This window comes from Gymnogyps californianus, chromosome 1, assembly GCF_018139145.2.
Source record: "Gymnogyps californianus isolate 813 chromosome 1, ASM1813914v2, whole genome shotgun sequence".
Lineage (NCBI taxonomy): Eukaryota > Metazoa > Chordata > Aves > Accipitriformes > Cathartidae > Gymnogyps > Gymnogyps californianus.
In genome coordinates, this window is record NC_059471.1 from 134092376 (window position 1) to 134113062 (window position 20687).

The 20687-nt window shown below is 47.4% G+C and overlaps 1 protein-coding gene across 1 annotated transcript; it reads right to left on the reverse strand.

The window, feature by feature from the left end:
* Nucleotides 1-4348: 4348 nt before the first annotated feature.
* On the reverse strand, nucleotides 4349-20627 carry ITFG2 (integrin alpha FG-GAP repeat containing 2). The gene is made up of 12 exons (XM_050898580.1): nucleotides 20532-20627; nucleotides 18765-18860; nucleotides 18273-18314; nucleotides 17237-17414; nucleotides 16776-16915; nucleotides 16193-16341; nucleotides 14967-15061; nucleotides 12397-12450; nucleotides 10021-10112; nucleotides 9365-9482; nucleotides 8867-9040; nucleotides 4349-8705 (listed from the first exon to the last, which is right to left on the reverse strand). The coding sequence occupies exons 1-12, from the start codon at nucleotides 20625-20627 to the stop codon at nucleotides 8557-8559; spliced, it is 1383 nt and encodes a 460-aa protein (XP_050754537.1). The 3' UTR covers nucleotides 4349-8556.
* Between the last annotated feature and the right edge of the window lie 60 nt (nucleotides 20628-20687).

A 20687-nucleotide genomic window follows, 5' to 3' on the forward strand; every position in this document is an offset into this window, starting at 1 on the left:
CCTATGTGCAGAAACTCACCTAGTTTCTAACTCTCGTTGCCCTCTAAAAATGGCATGTGGAACAATGGTAAATATTCTGCTAAAGCTGACAGATACCATGTCCATTACATCTCTTATTATTCATTAACTTTTACGACCAATTTTAAAAACAAAGACAAACCCTAAACCCTAACCCTAAACATTAAATCTAACTCTAGCCCTAACCCAAACACTAAACCCTAAATCTAACCACTAAAGCTAACCCTAACCCTAAATCCTAGCCCTAAACTTAACCCCTAAATCTAACCCTAACCACTAAACTTAACCCTAACCCTGACCCTAACCCCTAATCCTAAACACTAGCCCCAACCATAAACCCAAACCCTAAACATAGCACCCTAAATCTAAGCCCCTGATCCCCTAACTCTAACCACCTAACCCTAACCCCAAAACGTAAACCTAATCCTAAACATAACGCTAACTATAAACCCTAACCCCAAAACCTAACCCTAATCCCCAACCCTAACCCTAAACTCTAACCACTAACCCTAATCATAACTCTTTCCCTAAACTCAACACTAACCCTGACACTAACCACTAAACCTGACCCTAATCCTAAACCTTAACGCAAACCCTAACCCCTAACCCGGACCCTAATCCCTAGTCCTAACCCTGAACCCTGAAAGTTAACCATAAACCTAACCACCTAAATCTAACCCTCCAAACCCCAAACTCTAACCTTGTAACCATAACCCTAATCCCAAATCTTAAACGTAACAATAAATCTAATTCCTAAATTTAAACTCTAAAACTAACCCTACCCCTAACCCAAAATGCTAACCCTATAACTAACCCTAACCCGAAAACAAACCTCTAACCCTACCACTAAGCCTAACCCATAAACTGTAACCCTAAACCCAAACCCTAATGCCGATCCTAACTCTAACCCCTAACCCTAACCTTAAACCTAATCGCCTGACTCTAACTCTAACCCAAAACCCCTAATCCTAACCCAAATCCCCTAACCATAACCCTATCTCAAACCCTTAGACCTAACCCTAACCCCTAACATAAAACCTAACCACAAAACCTAATCCCAACACTAAACCTTAATGCTAATCCTAACCCTGACCATAACCACTAATCCTAACCCCTGGCCCATAACCAAAACTCCCTAACTCTAACCCACTTATTCTAACCCCCTAAACCTAATTCCAAACACTACCCCTAATCCTCAACCCATTAACTCTAACTCCTAATACTAAACCCTAACCCTAACTCTAAACAGTAACCATAAACTTAACCCTATCCCTAACCCTAAGCCCTAACCCTAACCTTAATGGTAACACCTAATCCTAACCCCTAAACCTAAACCCTAACCCTAACCCTAAACTGCTAAATCTAACCCCCTAACCTAAACCTAATCCTAAAACTAATGCTAACTCTAATCCCTAACCCTGACCCTATCACTAACCCTAACTCCTAATCCTAATTCTAACCCCTGACCATAACTCTGAACCCTAATACCCAATGATCTCACTAACCCTACAGCTAACCCTAATCCTAAACCTACCTGTAACCCCAATCACCTAACCCTAACCCTCTCCCTAATCCCAACCCTATCCCTAATAACCCCTAACTCTAATCCTAACTCTAACCCTAAACCTAAACCTAATCCCTAACCCTAACCCCTAATCCTAACTCTAAACATATCCCTAACACTACACCTAACACTAACCCTAAACCTAACCATAACCCCAACCACCTAACCCTATCCCTAACCCAAACCCTAACCCTATCTGACGGCTTTTGCCAGTGCCCACAAGGGGCCTTTCTTTCCTCCAGAGTGCCCTGGGGCTTCTGCCGGGTTTTGCTTTGGCCTGCAAAGGGTCCTGCTTCTCTCCAGAGCACCCCAAAGCTTTAGCCAGGCTTTGCAGAAGCCTGCAAGGGGCCCTGCTGCCTTCCAGAGTGCCCCGGGGCTTTTGCCAGGCTTTGTGAGGCCCGTAAGGGGCCCTGCTTCCCTCCAGAGCACCCCAGGGCTTTTGCCGGGCTTTGCTGACACCCAGGCAGGTCTCTGCTGCCTTCCAGAGTGTCCGACAGCTTTTGCCAGCCTTTGCTGGTGCCCACAAGTGGCTGCCAAGGGAAGGTGAGGGCCACTAACAGTTTTCAGTCCTGGCCACTTCTGTGTGGGAGCCCTAGGTGGTAGGTGTGTATTTTGGAGCTGGGATCTGGTGAAGGTGAGGGGGTAGGGGAGGGTTAGGTGGTAGAGCAAGCGCAGAGCTCCAGCGTTGGTGGGGCTGTAAAGGGTATGCCAAGGGAAGGGGAGGGCCACCAACAGCTTTCAGTCCTGGCCACTTCTGTGTGAGAGCCATGCCTGGTGGGCATGTTTTGGAGCTGGGCTCTGGCTAGGGTGAGGGTGTAGGTGAGTAGGAGTCTTCCCGAACTCAGACTGAAGCCAACAGGAATCTTTCCAATGATTTAAAGGGTGCTGGATGGGATCCTACAGAAAATTGGCACGACTTTGAGTTGACAATTCTATTTTGACTAGTGCCTGTCACTTACAGCCCTGCAGATACTGGCACACTAGCTGCTGTTGGAATTCTCCAGGTGCTGTTCCTACATGTCAGTCTTGGCATAACTCTGCTTTTGCTCACCTTCAGAACATCCTCCAGTCCTTCTGAAACCTTTCTGTGATTCACATGCCTCATTTCTCAAATCACTAATAGTTAGGTTCCTCTGAGAATTTATGTGCTACAGTAGGTGAAAATCACCAGCCCTATCTGTCCCTCTCTTCTCTGCATAATGAATCCTTCTTTGCATCCTCCTTACCTTCCCTCAAGCAAATCATTCACTCTTCCACACTGGTAAGTGACAAATTTCCTTCTTACAAAAGGAATTCTTTCCTTTTGAAATAACCCTTTTAACAATTTCCTGTACCCTGGTTGCTAATACTCTCTCATGTTGTGCCACTATCTTGCCAGCATTTCCTCTTTGTTGTTAACAATTGCATGTATAAATGTAGACTGTGCCACTTGTCAGTCACAGAGAGGATGTTTCCAAGCAAGCACTAGATCAGTGTGTGAGAACTCTTCTTTTCAGCTGTGACATCAGCTCCAGAGCAGAAGACATGCTTTTCATCTTCCTCCTGTCCATGTCAGTCGAACATGCAGGTCCACACAGTAAAGGTCTCTTCCACCCAGACATTGAGGAATCTGTTGCCAACAGTTATCCTGGAACATCCCCATCAAGCTTGGCTGCAGGCAGAGCTTACAGAAAAAAACATTTATATGACTAAATGAGAACTGCAGCTCATAACATCATGGCTGACACCTCACTTCAACTCATTCCCTACATCACAGTCTAATCCTACAGTGTCAGCACCTGGTTTCCTCATCATCAAACAGAACTCCTGGTGGGTTTCCACCTCCCAAAGCTCCTTGGCATTAAATGACATGTTGTTACTGACCTTAACACATGTATTCTGAATTCTTGCCCAAACTGGTGTTTTCTCCAAAGACCAGCATTTTTGTGTCATTACATGGGAATCCCAGCTTTCATTGTGAATGACAGAAATGTTGGCTTTAAAAGATGTGATTATAAAACAGGACTTACATCATCTCAAAGAAGGAAACTCAACCCCCTCTACAAACATGGTAATTTTTAATAGTCTTCCTACATTAGGGAGCCCAGTAAGTAATTTTTAAGTGGGCTGGCAAGGCTGAAGACTGTCTCAATTGTAGTTTCTTTTGGAAAAGCCTGTTATACAGATACACTTCCCTACCCCCAATTCTAGTCATCTCTATTGCTTTTGGGGGACAAGGGGAAAGAAGGAGCTATCTAAAGGTCTTTTCCACTGGAGATCAAAAAATGCTAATACTTTCATATGGAAAGTAGAAACCTAGTACAAACTGCCACTTCAGAGCAGGACATAGGCACATTCTGTATGTGTCCAACACTGGCTTCCTCATGATGAGGCCCATCCCTTCAATACAGACAATGGAATGTTAGTATTTTAGGGATAATCTCTCTGAACCGCCTTGGTGATCAGGTCCTACTAGGGCTACCTTCCAGTAGAGTGGACACAACAGTTGTGAAACAGTCTGCAGGGAAGTGTCTGTCACAGCAAGTCTTTGGAACAGGTGGTATATGGCAGGTGTGAGATACATATGGCTGAACCTGCCCAGGGATGGGGAGACGGACTTCTGAGGCCCCTTCCAAGGCTTATGTGCAAGAGGTAAACCTATCCCGAGAACATGCACTCTGCTGAAGCCATAATCAGGACCATTTCCAGGAGCTTGGGGTTACCTGGTTTTGAACGAAATGGGAGCTCCAGCCATCCATATTCCCAGAGGCCTGCTCCTTCTTTCACTACTAAGCGGGTGAGTTATGGAACTGAAGACCACTGAGCCACCTACATATGTTTGCAGTAAGTCCTCCTTTCAAGAGACTCCACTGGCAAATGCCAGGATATACCTGAAGAGTTATAGAAATAACTAGTCAGCAAAGAGATCACAAAAATGAGGGCAGGGATGGCCAGCGGGTTTATTATGTCTCAGGAAATTAAAGCAAACCCCTCCCTTTATTTTCTTGCTAGTAATTTGAGCATCACAACCAAAGCCATGAATCACTTATCTGCAAATGCCCCCAGTGTCTGAGAATGCTGTTGGACTCCTCACTTGCTGTGTGCTGGCACTGGGACATACAAATGTGTCTTGCAAATCCTGCCCTGTCAAAAAACTTCCTGGCACCAGTGGGTATGCCAATCTGCTACTGAGTAGGATGCAGCAAACAACATTTTCTGCTGCATAGGAAGGAACAACTTCTAATTCCAACTCTGGCTTGTGTTGGCTGGCAAGGACAAACAGGCAATGAGTTACAATGAAAGTATAATGTAACTCCATCAGTCCAGACACAGAGCCTATGTGGCTCCTTCTCTCAGTATATGTATACTTCACAAAAAATTGTTGCCAGTAGAAGTAGCCTGAAGCATTGACTGTATCCAGTCTATTAATTGTCACTTTGGAGTTCAGGGCATGAAAAAAGAAGGGAAGTCATCTTTTGGCCAAGGAACAGTACTTAATTCTTCTGTATACAGTTTTCATTTTCCTTTGTGCACAAGGGGCACAGGAACAAAATGCATCTGCAAGTTATTATGTGCTGTAAACAATATAAAACTGTCAGGGGAAGCCCTCAAACATTAGTATTTTTCCTCTCAAATGGTTTTAAGAGCTGAAGAGTTTTGGGGAATGGATGATCTGTAGTATCCGTATCTTCTCACCTGTGCTTTCCACAATGCAGCATGCCTGGGCTTGCACAGCACACAGCAACGTTATCCTCAGGCCAACAAGAGAAGAGGGCTAGGTTGCACAGGTTGCCCTGTCCAACATTTGCATTGGTTTTGCCCCATTTTCTTTTAAAGATGGTTCTTAGGAAAATTTCATCTCTCCCCCATTAACCCTTTCCTGTTTCTCCTCAATAATTAACAGTCCAACAGTGGATCAATTTGACCTTCCTTCCTTGGAAATCATTTGACCTGTACGGCAAAGTTTGTTTTGCATAAAACAGTTTCAGTCATACAACCATTTGTATCCCCCTTGCACTTGCGTTGCTAATAAAGGTTTATATTTGGCATGGACAGACAGCATTGAGTTGTCCTCTGTTATGAGTGTAGACAATCCTGTTTTCCTGTTAGGCCTCCAGACGGAATTACAATATAGCAGCACCGCAATAGCCTGTAAGACCCAGCTACCAGGTTAGCTCAGCCTGGCCGAACTCTCAGGCAAATAAAATGCTCCAGCCAATTGCTGCAGGAACCTCTGTGGTTCCAGCAGTGGATCAAGAGAGAGAGTACTTCTGTGGAGAACACCTGCCCCACCAAAGCCAATGTTGAGTGGGGCCATGGCAGGCACACGTTGTGGTAGGACTCCACCTGTTTTTGTCAAAGCACACACAGCATAAGAGCCCATCATCTGTGCAAGAGTACACATGCCAGGCTGTGCAAGCCATGACTGAAAACTCAGGCATTCCTATTTTCTGTTGCTTGTAACCATCCTGCTTCTGTCCCCAGTGGGGGAGACAGAAGCCACAGAATTAGGGGGGCCAAGAGGGGAGCAGGACAAGAAAATACACAGCCTTAAGTAGAGGAAGAATGGCAGCCTGTGTTCAGGATGGAAGAACAGCATATGCCAAGACACAGGCCTGTTCAGGGACATTGCTACAACTTTATTTCTGTGGTATGCTTCTGGAAACTGCTCTGCAGAGTCCTGCTCCACTGTGGTCCCTCTTTGTGTCAGTTCCACTAATTTTGAAGTGCAAAATTAAAACCAGGTAGCAACAGGGTAGGCAGAAAGTATCCCAGAATACAGTGAAACCAAACTGTTCGCTCCACCTGGAGGGACATCTGCTTCTCCCCAACTCAGCTGGGCCCCAAGGGGAGGAGATAAGAGTAGCAACTGCTACTACCTCACCTGAAGGGAGAGAGGGGAGAATCCTTACTTGTTCTGGTCATCAGAAAGAGCAGCTTTAAGTTTTGGGAAACAAAAACCCAGAAGTAGCAAAAACCCAATATACTGTGATATAGTTAATAGCCCCAACAAGACCCATCCTCATTAGGAAAGGACTACACGACTGATGAGAGCACCAGGGGTCACACTGACTAATTTGCCAGAAGCAATGGTGACTGCCCACAGGGATGGGTGGCTGTACACCTCAGCATCATGAGAGCTGACAATTCCTTGAGGTTACAGCCAAGAGCTGACAGGCTTCAAGACAACTCCTTGCTTTAGCCCATTAGTAGATGGTCCCTACACTATCAGCTCTCCATAGCTGACAAACTCAAGCCCTGCTGCTCTGAACACCGTCATTACTAAAGCCCTATTCTGACTTGAGAGCTCCTGCCTGAAGGGTCCAGTTGTACACAAGCACTTAGTATGACAGGGGAACATTTAAAAATGCTTCTCAGTGAGGTCATTAAAATGGAGAGAAACTTCCACTGTAGTTACAGAGTCAGAAGATAGAGTGGTCCAAGAAGCAAGAAGAGTGCTAGCTGATACAGAGCAGGTCATACCATTTCACTGCTCCATGGTTCAACTTTCACAGCTATCAAACACAGAGGACAGACGCTGTCCTCTATAAAGTTATATAAATCTATGGATGGAAATTGCAAAGAAAAGCTAGGGCTTATTACGTAAAGATCCTGCCCTTCTACCACATGGTGCTACTTCAACAGCAGTCCTTGTGTCCCAAGGGCAAGACACTCCTTTCCTCTATAGAAAGTTCTTTCTCCCAGTTAGGGCTGCCCTTGGATGTTTTGCAGTATAGCACAGCAGATTTTCAACAGCCTGCAGGATCTTTAAATGTTACCATTTGCTAAAGAGAGATCACTGAATTATATTTGCTCTGACCCAGATGAAACCCTCTCAGGCTGCCATAAAGGGTGAAGGGACAGCTCCATCCATTATGCATGTCCAATAAAACATCACATAAGTGAGAGAAGATCATAGATGCAAAACAGCGGATGAGCCTGCTGCTCCTATCCTAATAAGCTGAGTTAGGAAAGGGGCAAGCCGTGATGGGGAAAAGCAGAACACAAGCAGCATGTGGAAAGGTTCCTGCCTGGGCCTTTGCATATGAGCAGCCTGGGTGAGCAATGGCCTTTTCCATACTCCACATACCAGCAAGCGGAACGTCACGTCCAGTCCACCTCTTTCAATTGCGCAGGACTCAAAATAGCACAGCGCTCTCCACAATAAGAGGGAAGTGTGGCATTTCCACTGCTTATTATAAAATGGACAAGCTCTCACAGAACCACAGATCCATGGTTAAGACAGATTCCTCTTATTGCCCAGTTCACAGCTGCTTTGCTAAGTCACAGCCATCTCTGGCATCACCTTGCCCAAGAAGATGGAGACAAGCAATGCCGCTCAAGTACAGCTGGGGTTCGCTGGAGCTGTTACCTCTCGACACCTTATTAGTGCAAGTTGTGGTTCTTCTCACACATGTCTCCAGCTCCTCAGAACAGGAGGTGATTTGTGAGAAACTGCTTGATAGAAGAGCAGCAGCAGAGCAAAGGCAAACAATGCCTGGGTCTACTTTAAAAACACACCTAAATGGGAGACAAGGCCCTTGCCTGCTCCCTAACTCCATTCCTTCATCTGCAGTTCCTGCACTGTGATCCTGCTAAGAACTCAGAAGTAATCACTAGAGCAGTGGTAAGAATAGGTCAAAACAGAGACTGAGCTCAGCTATTCTATTTATGTCCTCAGTGCTCCTTCACAGTCACCCATAAAGCGCTTTAGCTAGCGGAGAACATGGAAACTGGCAATGGAAAGCCAATGAGCAGGACCCTGGACTCTTGCTCTTCTGGTAACTTCCTCAGCTAAAAGCAAATCAACCCACCACCTTCACTCAAGCCTACAGCCAAGCACATCCCTCCACAGAACCCGGCCTGTACACCCTTTGCTGTCTGGAACCTTTGACATAGATGGGAAAAGAACAGTCTCATCTTCACTAGATGCCCGATTCCAGTCAGAGAAGAGTTTGTGCTGGTACTAAAGATGTCAACCTCCATGTGACTTGTTATACGGGATCCTGGACGACAGTGTAGTGGGTAGACAAGTCTGGTCCAGCAGGGTCCTGACACTGCGAGGGGCTGCTCTGCTGCTGTTTCTCAGGAAAATACAGTGTTTTGTGAATCAGATCTTTCACAGCAGAAACATCACCTCTTTCTATGGAAAAGAGAGAAAGACAGTTGTTACAGATTGTCAACAGGCAGTATGAAAGCCTGTCTTCCTCAAGAAGTACCTGAAACTCTAGTTCCCAGCAAGTCACCTGCCAGCAGCCCTTCCTCTCTTTTTTCCTGTACATCCTTCACCCTTTCTGCACTCACCCACACCCAGCTGCTGCAGGAGATTTCCGAACTCTGGGTCACAATCCAGGATTTTCAACAGGTTGGTGGACTCCATTCTCTCCAGCTGCACATCCCAGTAGATGTAGATCTTCTGATTGAAGCTGACATAAACCAGGCAGGGGCTGTTGCTTCCTCCTTTGCATGCATAGAGGCCTGCAGAAAGCAAAAGTGTGGAGATCTGACTACTTCCAAAAGGACAGAGAGAACAAATAGGTGACTTCTCATGATGAGGTACCAAAGCTGTTAGCAGAAAGCGCCTGGGATGAGGGGCACAGACATGGACTGGGGTATATGAAGTCCCTTTGAGACAATCCAAGAAAGTGTCTCTAAACTGTTATTAATACATGGAGCTTGGGGATTTGCAAGCTGCTTCTTGCAGGTCTGAGAGAGGGGACTGAGCAAAGCCAAGGCTCAGGCTGGTCAGTAGCTTTGAGGGAGAAATGCTGTGAGGGCTGGCTTTGGAGTCAGACTCCCCACCTGCACAGAACGCACTGACGTTCTCATCTGCTTGAAATCTGGCAACAGTCCGATTGTGGTCGATGATGTACGTCTGACCATCCCATGCACAGGCAATCACCTCCTCATGCCCATTGCCCTGCAGGAACCATAAGATCACATATTAGCACACACATCAACTATTCCCAGAGGCAGTCAAGAATCTTCCCTGCTTGTTCAGAGACAGAACACTCATGTCTGAACAAGACGTCACTTTTGGATGTCTTGTCCAGACATTTTGCATTTGTACAGTCTTTTTGCACTTGGAGACCATCTCTCTCTTCTCTATTGTAATCCTTAAGTATCGTAAGAGCTCGTAGACAATCGTGGTATTAGCAGTGTGCAAAACCATTCAACTTCGCAATAAGATAAAAGAGCAGATGGGAGACAAGGAAGTTCATTGCACGATGCTGGGCTCACTAGGTCAAACAGGCAGACACAGCTCCACCTCTTGCAGGTGGACAGACTGACATGAGGGCAGAACGCACCGGCAGTCAGAGCACTCTGTGTGTCATCCTGAGATAATCCCAGCCTTTTTCAGCTGAGTCATACTCCCTCTGACCTTCCTGAATTCATATACACAAAGCCATGCTGAGTTTTTGTCTTCATCCCTCCCAGCCCTATTCACAGACACTCACAGTAACATCCAGCTTTTCCAGAGCAAACAGCTGGTGATCAACCTGCACAGACCAGAGCAGCTTGTCTGCTCCCTCCATGAGTTTCAATGTCCCTGAAGGGAAAAAAAAAGAAAAAAAAATAATAAAGATTGTCTTGAAAATATTAAAAGAGAGCAAGATGTTTGCTAACACTGGGTCCTGCACACTCCTACACTTAGGGTCTGCAGGCAGAGGGTTGGGCCCATGGTACAGGCTGTGGTTGATAATAGATAACACAGTCTCAGTTCTGGGAAGGACAGCAGTCCATTATCTTGTCATCAGTAACTGGAAACAGAGAGGAAAAATGGCAGCAGCCCTGTAATTGGATTGTGCTCTAAGACAAAAAGAAAACTGCGCAAAACAGGCTCCCAAAGTACAGATCTCACATGAGACAGTGAGTAAACTAGAAGCTTCTCACCATGTCCCATAGATCATGTGATCTCAGGACAGCATGTTGACAGGTATCAGCTGAGAGCTGGCTGGCTAATAGCATGGTGTCATGGTTTAACCCCAGCTGGCAACTAAGCACCACACAGCCACTCACTCACTCGGCCCCTGGTGGGATGGGGGAGAGAATCAGAATAGTAAAAGTGAGAAAACTCGTGGGTTGAGATAAAGACAGTTTAATAGATAAAGCAAAAGCTGCGCACACAAGCAAAGCAAAACAAGGAATTCATTCACTACATCCTGTCAGCAGGCAGGTGTTCAGCCATCTCCAGGAAAGCAGGGCTCCATCACGCATAACAGTTACTTAGGAAGACAAACACCATAACTCCAAACGTGTCCCCCCTTCCTTCTTGTCCCCCGAGCTTTTATTTGCTAAGCATGACATGGTACGGAATATCACTTTGGTCAGTTGGGGTCAGCTGTCCCAGCTGTGTCCCCTCCCAACTTCTTGTGCACCCCCAGCCTACTCGCTGGCGGGGTGGAGTGAGAAGCAGAAAAGGCCTTGACTCTGTGTAAGCACTGCTCAGCAATAACTAAAACATCCCTGAATTATCAACACTGTTTTCAGCACAAATCCAAAACATAGCCCCATACTAGCTACTATGAAGAAAATTACCCCAGCCAAAACCAGCACACATGGGCATGGCCTCTTGGCTGCTAAAACCATACGGGACACTTACCTCACATACCATTTTTCTATCATCCAGAGACACTGTAATAGTACTGGGGGGGCAGGAAAAGTGGTGGCCATGAGAGAGTGGAACATAAACATGAATCTATCCTCACAGTGCCATCCAGCCTTGGTAAGGCTCATGAGTGAACCATAGTGAGGCAGGAAGCCTGGCCAGATGCAGAAGCTTCAGAGTTCGGGCCCAAAGAATAATCAGAAATTCCCTAGCAAGACATCATTGGGCAGGTGGACATCTGGCCCAAACAGGCCAGGCTGCCTATCTAGAAGAGAGAAGCACAGCATCTTGTCTCCACACTGTTGGTCTTTGGACAGAAACCCTGCGTTCAGCTCATCACATTCAGTCCTATTGCAGCCTGTCCTATCACTTCTCAGTTAGAGGCACAGCAGAAGAACCTGGCTCCAGGCCTGTGAGGCCAGCTCCTCTCTACCAATACTCAAGTTCCAGCATCAATTTCCTTTACTGCTTTTGGAAACAACTTAAGTCCCTTCAAGAACAAGGACACATCTCCACTGTGGTTTAGAAGCTCCTGTCTACATGAATGGCACTGTTGAACTGGCATCTCAAACAGTTGTTTGACCAGTGGGTAAGCAGGCAACTTAGGAGTCAGCAGATGAAAGTTCTAGTCTCACTCTCCATCTCAAGCTTTCAGTGTGCCTTTGGGCCAATGACCTAGCCTCTTCATTTTCCCAGCTGCTCACTGCAGAATGGCTTTAATACTTCTACCCCCATAGGCCATGGGACCATACAAGTAATTAATGTCTGTAAAATGCTTTGAAATCCACAAATTAATAGACTGTACCAGGGGAGAGAGAAAGGCAGATATTAGTAATAGATAGAAAACACAACAGGTTTCCTGGAGAGAGCGAGCCTGTGCAGCACGAGACTCAATTCAGTAAGGAACAGAAAGACAGGCTCAGCTTTAATGTTTCATCATATCCTCAGATACAGGCATGTTATCACACACCTGGTTGATGGGGGACTTGCTCAGTGACAACTCTTACCTTGGCTCCTGTCTTACCTTTCATGTCTTCATATAAAATATGTCAGCAGAAGGAGTCTTTGAGTCAAATTCTCTTGCCTGACCCAGGAAGCATTTCTGAAGCCCAGCTCCCCCTTCTTTCAAAACCAAAAGCACTGAGCCCCTGGTTCCCTGCTTTGAATTAGTGACAGGCCTTGGCCGCCCCACAGGCCTTTCTTCCAGGACAGTGGTAGGACTTACCATCCAGAGTACAGAGGGCAAAGAGACCTGAGCCACTATTCTCACTGGAGCAGCCTGTAAGTGCAGAAGAGAATTACAAGAGTTGATGCCGTTTATAAGCATTGTCCCCTCCCTCTCCTGAAAAAAAAAAGATCCAAAACAAGCTGATCCATCCTGCCTCCTTTTTTGCCCAACCTTGACACTTTGCTTAGCAGATATCTGCAGATTCTTGCAACCAATTGTGCTTCATGCTGGCTTTTATTTGTAGGGCACTGGCATCTCAAAACCCAAGACCTTCGGTTTGCACTGACATAGGCACGTCCAGCTCTGCTGGCTGCTCCTAGGAGTCTGTCCCACATATGCACTTGCAGGCCCACAGCAGTTCCGATTTTAGTGGACTGCATCACATCCTCTCCAGGGTCCAGAAATGCACAAGCACAGGCAGGACCATCACAAGGGACAAAGTGAAGAACAGCTGAAGCCAAACAAGAGTATTACAACTGTACCCTCACTGTTTCTTTCAAGGACAGGAACATGGCCTTCGGCTGTTCTGGGAAGGTGCAGGGTTAAAAGAGAGGTCCCACCAGAAGGACAAAGCTTCAGTCACATTAGCACAAAAGCACCTCCATGGCAACTCCTGAATGAGCCTGTAGAGATCACGCTACCACCTCTATTGTTTTCACTACAGCAAAACTGCACAGAAGCTGTGATCCTCTCCCAGTAAACACTGGTCAGATGCTAGAGAGCCCTTGCTTTATAAGCAGATTTGACATGTGCCTTCATGTTCATCTACACGCTCAGCCCTGGCTTTCCTGGGCTATGCTTATACAGCTGTGAACTTCCTGCAAGCAGTATCATCTCCAAAGCCTGTATATCACAGCTGTGTGCAGGACAGCACTGACAAATGTGACAGTTAAATCTGAAGAGGAGACTCCCCTGACCACCAGGCTGCTTCAGCCCTTCAGTACACTCTCTACCGAGCTACCAGTCAGAAAAGACATGCAAGGTCAGGTTTTGAAAGTGATATCACACTTGGCGGGGGAGGACTGGAGCTGTATTCAACTACAGCTGCATTTAATCCTTTCAGTGACAATGTAGGAGACACACTAGCTCTCTGAGGTCTACAGGAACCCAGGAAACATGGCAGTCAGGGACAAGCCAGCAGAGCTGAAAGCAAATAGGCAGTTTCCCCAGAATGACGTAGTACTGCAAGCCTACCTCCACTGCCCACAGACAGCTCCAAGGTACAACACCCTGCACACTCCCAGGACACAGACTATCCTATTTCCACAGATCAGCTTAAAGCAAACAGTCAGCTCGTTGAGTGCTCTGTTGCCGCTAGCTGACATTCATCCAGACAGGCTCTGATCCAAAATATCTGCTGTGTCCCCCTTACAAACTGGTCAGCATGGCACTCTTCAGCTGTTTCATTACTGATGGTCCAGCATCAGTGGGCTTTTCACAACCTTCTCTTCATCCCTTATTCTGTGTGCCTTCATTTTTCACAGACACGTCTCATTAGATGCAAGGCTTTGTATGCAGTGAAATAACTGATTTCACGCTCTGTTGACCATGTCGGTCATAGTAGCATCCGAGAGGCTGAAAACATGACAAGCTTAGGAACTGGGGAGGAAGGGTACTCTGGGGAAGGGGAAGAGGGGTTTCAGTGGATTGCTCTTCTCCCCCAGCTCTAATTACATTGGGCAGTCTATTGTTCTCGGACAGCACAGCAGGGGGTAATACTTGGACAGAGAAAATGCAGCTGGATTCCAGCCAGCTGTGGACAAGAGAAAGCGATCTGCACTGGGAATTTTCTGTCTTCTTGTATTATGCCCACACGCTCCTAGGGGGAGTGAAAGCTGCTTATTCTCCATAGGTACCAAAACAGGGTTCAGCAGGTGCACCAGGCACAGGTCAGAGCACAAAGCAGTTACACAAGGGAAGCAGTGGCAGTGTGTAAGAAAAGTCTGGACAAAACATCAGTGTGTCAGGGCTGAGAGAAGCCAGCAGCTGTGAAGAGTCTAGATACAACAGCTGAACAGAATACATTGGAAGGAGACAGAGGACAGTGATATAAACAAAATATGGAAGCAGGTCTGGAGCGGTTGGGACTGCATAGGTAAAGGAAGAGCAGGATAGAGCTGCCAGGCATCAGGAATCAAATGCTGAAAAGCACAAAAGCAAGAATAAAGATGAGGCTGTGGAAAGGAAGAGATGCATCTAGGGAATAAGAAGAGGGCATAAGCTGCAGCCATGCAAAAGCAAAGATCAAGGGCATCCGTAGGAGCAAGGCATGGCAGCCATTCAGGATGATTAAATGCAGGCCAGTGGAGGCTGCAGAGAAACTGTTGTGCTAGGTGAAGAGTAAGAGCTACCTAGGGAGGTACAAAGGCTATAAAAAGCTCAAATGCAAATATCCAGCTGCCTTTCTTTGGGAGCTGGCTAACAGAAGCAGAGTTCCCTCTGTTCTTGCAGCTGCCTTCCACTGTTATTGTTCAGCCATAGGAAATCTGATTTCATGCTGGACTGACATATTGAAAAACTATCGGGGCAACTGTTGGGCCAGAGACACCAAGCTCCTAATCTCTCACCTCGGCCAATGCTACCAATTAGATGAGTGGAAACATTCTTGTTGTGAATCCGTCCAGATGTTTGGTGTAGAATAACATCTCGAATAGGGGCCTCGCTAGGGAAAAGAGAGACAGACATCAGGGAAAGGTTAGGGAACCATGCCTGGGACTCTGCCAGAACAATCTCAAGAGCAGTGTACTCCAAAGCTCTACAAATCCAGAGACTGATAGAGTTTGTGCGTAGGTTAGCCCTTTAATGGTAAAGACAAAGGAAAAGAACTCATGCTACCCCAGGTATGGAAGGAACTCGCTAATGTTTAAAAAACAAGAACAGAATGATGTGATGCATCAGAAAACTGGAAAGACCTCAAAAAAAAAGAAAAAAGAAAAAAGTCAATAAAAAAATGTATTCCAATCGAGAAAAAAAAAGACAATTTTTATCATTACTGGCATGTAAGTCTGGCTGCTTTTCACTCAGGAAGTGTCTGCCCAGGGTTGAACAGGTTGGTCAGAGATCGTGCTTGCGCCTGGCTTCTGGCTAGGAAGCGTACCATTCCACTAAGGTCTCTAAGACATCAAGGAGACTTGCCTAGCTCCCCTCCTTGCTGCAGTTTTCTGGGTCTGCCTTAACGTCTCACAGAACACCACAGAAGCACCTGAATTCCCCACAAAGGTCCCTCCAGCACCACGGATAGTAACCTCACTGCTCGTCCCGATTGCTCTGGTTGTGATTTACAGCACTGGCTGCCGGGGGTCTCATTAGGAAAACCTCCAGTTACCTCACCTGGAAGAAACAAGTGAATGAACCCAAAGTGTCATCCTGGGCTTCACACTAACTGGGCTTGGCCCAGCCTTTCAGCTGCTACCCTTCCCACCATTAGATAGGTCACCAGATTGCCTACTACTCTTTCTCTGGAGATCTAGGTCACTCATTTCCCTGCCTTAGCCCTGAGTACTGTCCCCCTCAGTGACAGGTTTTGCCACTCTCCTTGCCCAACCCAAGGAGAAGAGAGTGTGATACAAGGAAAGCAGTACTATTCATCTTTGTGACAGAGACATGAAGAGCGTTCATGGAAGCTTGGGTGCAGGTGGGCTTAAGTCATGAACTCCTAGCAGTACAGCAGGTCACTGAAGCAAGGACAAATGACAGCAACCCCCACCCCGAAAGGTGGTGTGGTGGTACCCACTTGTGACAGGCATCTACAGCAGAATCTCCTCATCTACCCCATGCAGTAATTGCTCTTCACCTGCTTGGGGCAGAGTTGTCTCTTCCCTCTGTCATGGCCTGCTGCTCAGAGTCCCAGGTGCACAGCAGAATAGCATAACCGCAGCCTGGCTGAGACACCATCATCTCCGGTGAGCCATCAGGGCCTGGGTTCACAGAGAGGCTGTCCACCTATACTGGCAGAGGAAAAACATGGATAGAGTCGAACTGAGAACTTTAAACACCTCAGAAGGGTTCACTGTGCTCCTTGTGCCTAAGCTTGAATAAGGCAGATCTGATAGAGCTGAGTGGCAGCTGAACAAATTCAGCTAGAAGCAAAATGTCCAAGTTACAGTAAAAAGTTATGTTTCCTTACCAAAAGCCACTTAAGAACAACACTAGTATTGTCCACTAATGCTCTCTATTTGGGTGAGAGCAACTGTTTCCCAGACCAACCCATCAGCTGCTCTGCATGTACAGGACAACCACTGGGCAAATCTCCTTTCAAGCCATCAACATGACAATTGCTTTGTTCATAGGACTGAGATTTTGTGCTTCTTCCCTTGGGACAGCCACCTCTTGAAGACTGTATGACAAGTTCTGCTCTGAACATCCTGCTTCCTTACCTGACCTTCTAGCAGCCATTTCTTCAACAGGAGCAGCTGCCCAGAGACATGGTCTGAATTCTCCGACAAGTCCTCCCAGCGGAAGGCACGTACCACCCTGTCAGTGTAACCCACCACCAACTCACATTTCCCATCTCCATCTGCAGGGAATAAGGAGATAGATGGGCTCTCTCAGGCTTTCATAGCCCCAAGAGCCCCAACATTCAGAAATCACTCTGCTGGTTTCCATCAGGTAGCATCCCTGAGGATCCCAATCCTGTAATGAGAACTTGCGCTTCAGGAAAATTCCTGAAGTTTTTGCTTCTCTCCTCCATAACTTGGCTGTGGTTTGTTAGAGCACCTATTTCAGTAAGACAGTAATTTCCTTCTGTCAGTCCCACACTCTTTCTCTCTCTCTCCCCCACCACCTCATACCCACAAACTCCCTCACCCTGCACTCCCACACCAGCTTCCCAGCTCACCAATGTCATTGATCAGCATGACCTTGGTGTTGGCAGGAATGTGCTGCTTGAACGCTGGCTTCTGCTCTTCTGCTGCTCCCAACTCATGGTGGCCTGAAGCATCTGGGTGTTTTAAAGTTGGAGAAGTCAGGTCAAAAAGATGAAACCAACCTTCTGCACTCACCGCCACCACGAGATTCTAAGAGGGAAGAGAAAAACCTTTTGATTTTTCCTCTTTTAGAAACTGCAGAAGCTGTCCCACAGCAGGGCGAGAGAAGACACGAGGGCAGATCCATCAAATCAATGACTGCTACAGAGGGAACAGGAGAAGGTTTTTGGCCAGCACACAAACTGTTGAGGTACTGCAGGGTCCAAACTTCTTGTTCATCCTTGTCAGACTAGGATATCAAGCTGATGTCTACATGCAATCCCCCAAAAATGTATGGCTTTCTCAATGCTCACTTCAGCTCTGCTCCCCACTGGAGCACACATAGCTACAGTATTTTAGGCAGGGTGCCTAAACTGGGACTTTTGGACTCAGTGGTCCTGGCTTAACCCCCAGAAATAGCAATCCAGCAAAAGGAGTCATATTAGACCCAGTGGAATTTGCTTGGGAGTCTAGACTATCCTGTGGCTTAGTCTTGTTTAGATGACCTTAAAAGCACACAGCCAAGTGGCAGAAGGGCCATGGCCCACAGCAGGGACCAGCACAGAGCAGGGCAAAAGCCACTGAGGAAAAGGAGCAACCCTCAAACCACCAAAGCCTTGTGGCACTCACACAGGGGGACATGGAAATCAATAGTGCTTTCTGAACACAGGATGGATTTCCTTGCTCGCTAAAACCTGCATATGGCTCACAGAAAGATACAAGTTATATGTAAACAGAAGAACAGTTTTAAAACAGTAGTGCTAAAACTCTATGAGCAAGGACAGATCCTGGAGAGAAAGCACCTGCAACCTGTCCTCCTCCACACTCAGGATATGACATGACTCTAATCTCCCAAGCACCTCCCACATGCCCTACAGACACAGCTGGGAAGAGTTTGGCTGCTCTCACCTTTCCTTTATTGCATACATCTCCCACACCAACACATGTGAGCTGCAAGAGAAAAGGTGGCCATACATTAGAGAAGGCAACGCAAAACAGCACTTTGGGATAAGCCTCTGCCTTACCCCCTCCCCTCTCATAAACCATCTCTTGAACTCTAAACAGCCTTTTCGAGGACAAAGAGAGCAGAGTCAGGGACAGAAACACACCTGCCACACAACTGCCCAGAGCCCTGGGGCAAAATCCACAGTGCACAGGAGCAGGGTCAACATGGGACAGAAGCCCAGTTCCAATGGTTGTTCAGTACTTTGCTCATCACTTCCAGCCCATGGGGCTAGCTGTGGGCAAAAGCAGGGTCTTGCATAACTACATGAAAGGCATCAGAACCAGTTCTGGCTGCCATTGCCCTCTGGCCTTCATATTCCTAGGCAGTGGTCAAGGATAGCTGGCTGCATATACACCAGAAGGCCCAACCATTTAAAAATTTTGTCAAGAACTGACCATTCCTTGGCAAGATCGCACAGCCCAGGGTTTGCTGTCATCATTCTTGTAAACATAGAGTTTCCCATTGGTGTCTCCCACCACTAACTCATTCAGCTGTACAAGAGAATTAGGTCAGTAAGAAGAAATGCACAATTACAGCAACAGTATTCCCACACAGTAATAATTACAGAATTCATATCTAAAAATCACTCCATGGGAAGAAGCAGTAAAGCAAAACAAGAGTTAAAGAGACAGCCTCGAATCAATAGAGAAAGCCTGGGGAAAACAAAACCTCTAATTTTACTCTCACAGATAAAAGAGCTGGAGAGTGGCTCCTTAGAGCAACATCCCATTATCCACTGCTTCTCTAGCCATTGTTTCAGAGTTGTGTCACTGACTGTTTTAACACCCTGCTCTGCTAATCATCATCATCACCACCCCATCTTCCATCCTTCAATCTAGATTGACTTGATCTTTCTTGAATCACTTGAGGAAGACGATGGCAATGAGGAAAATGTAATCATCCAGAAAGAGGCTGCAAGAACACTTACAATAGATTTACCCTGGATGTTCAATCTCACTGATGAAGGGATAAAGGTCTTTCAGAATGGTGATTATTTCTTTAAGGAAGACTGCTAAAAATTACCAACCAGCCCTGCTGATGAGCCTACTCCTACTATCACATCTTCTGCATCATGCCTCTATGTATTTAAATTGTGTGCATTTCATAACTCCCTGCGCACATTACCCCACATAACCCAACTTCTTATGAGGAAATTTGTTTTATCATCTACTGTATTGCTAGCCATGACACTTTTCAGTATATGGCTGTAATAAAATTTGACTGTTGAGGACAAGAAGGGACAGTTCACATATATGTGGTTAAGCTAACCTCCTCCTAGTTACAGACAAATCAGACCCATCAGAAACAACCATCTGTGGGACCGATAGCAACATTCCTGATGCACATCCATCCATCATACAGGTCAAGAGACATTGAAACCTGGCTCCACCCTGTTTGTAATCCACTGTGCCCCAGCAAAGCATTTCCCCACACCTCTACATCCCCACCACTGCAACAGGAGAGTATCTCTCTTTGGGACCAAAAGTTAACCTTCCTACTAGTTATACATCATCCAGGGCCCATGCCAACGGCACCTAGCATGTTTAACGGTGACAGAAGCACTGACTAGCTGCAGACCAGAATCACCAAAACATTCAGTTTACAAGGGACCTCTGGGGCCATCTGATCCAACCCCTGCGTCTCTGACATTGCTCAAGCGCCCATCAATCTCTGAGACCCTCCAAGGGTGGAAGTCCCACCACCTCCTCCAGACACCTGCTCTGGTGCCGCACCATCCTCTCTGTGCTTCCCCTCTGCCCGGTTTTAGCTTCCTTCACTACCACCTGCGACTGCTGCCCCTTGCCCTGCCGGTGCTCATCTCTGAGCGGCCAGGCGGCGGCTGCGGGCAGCCCCGGGGCGCCCGCGGGTGCTCCCCAGGTCGACCAAGCCCGGCTCCCTCGCCCCACACGCGCCGTGCGCGGCAGCCCGCCGGGCATCGCGGCGGCCCGCTGCCGGGTTCGCTCCAGCTCGCCACCCAAACCGGGCCCAGTACTCCGCCTGCGGAAGCGCCACCTCCCGCGGCCTGCTGCCACAGGCCCGCCCGAGCCCCGCGGCGGGGCAGGGCCTGCCCCGGGGTCGCCGCCGCCACGCGAAGGCGGAGCCCGCCCCGCCCCGCGCGCCCGCCCGCGCAGGCCCACAGCAGCCACCCGCCGCCTCCGGACCGTGTCGTTGTCGGCATCCCCCAGGCAGATAGCGTGCGGGAAGAGGCTGCCACCGAAGTCGAGCGCCACGCACTGCACGTAGCTGACAGACCGCATCCCGCCGCCGCCGCCACCGCCGCCACCCGCCGAGGCGCAGCTCCCGCCGCTGGCTGCCGG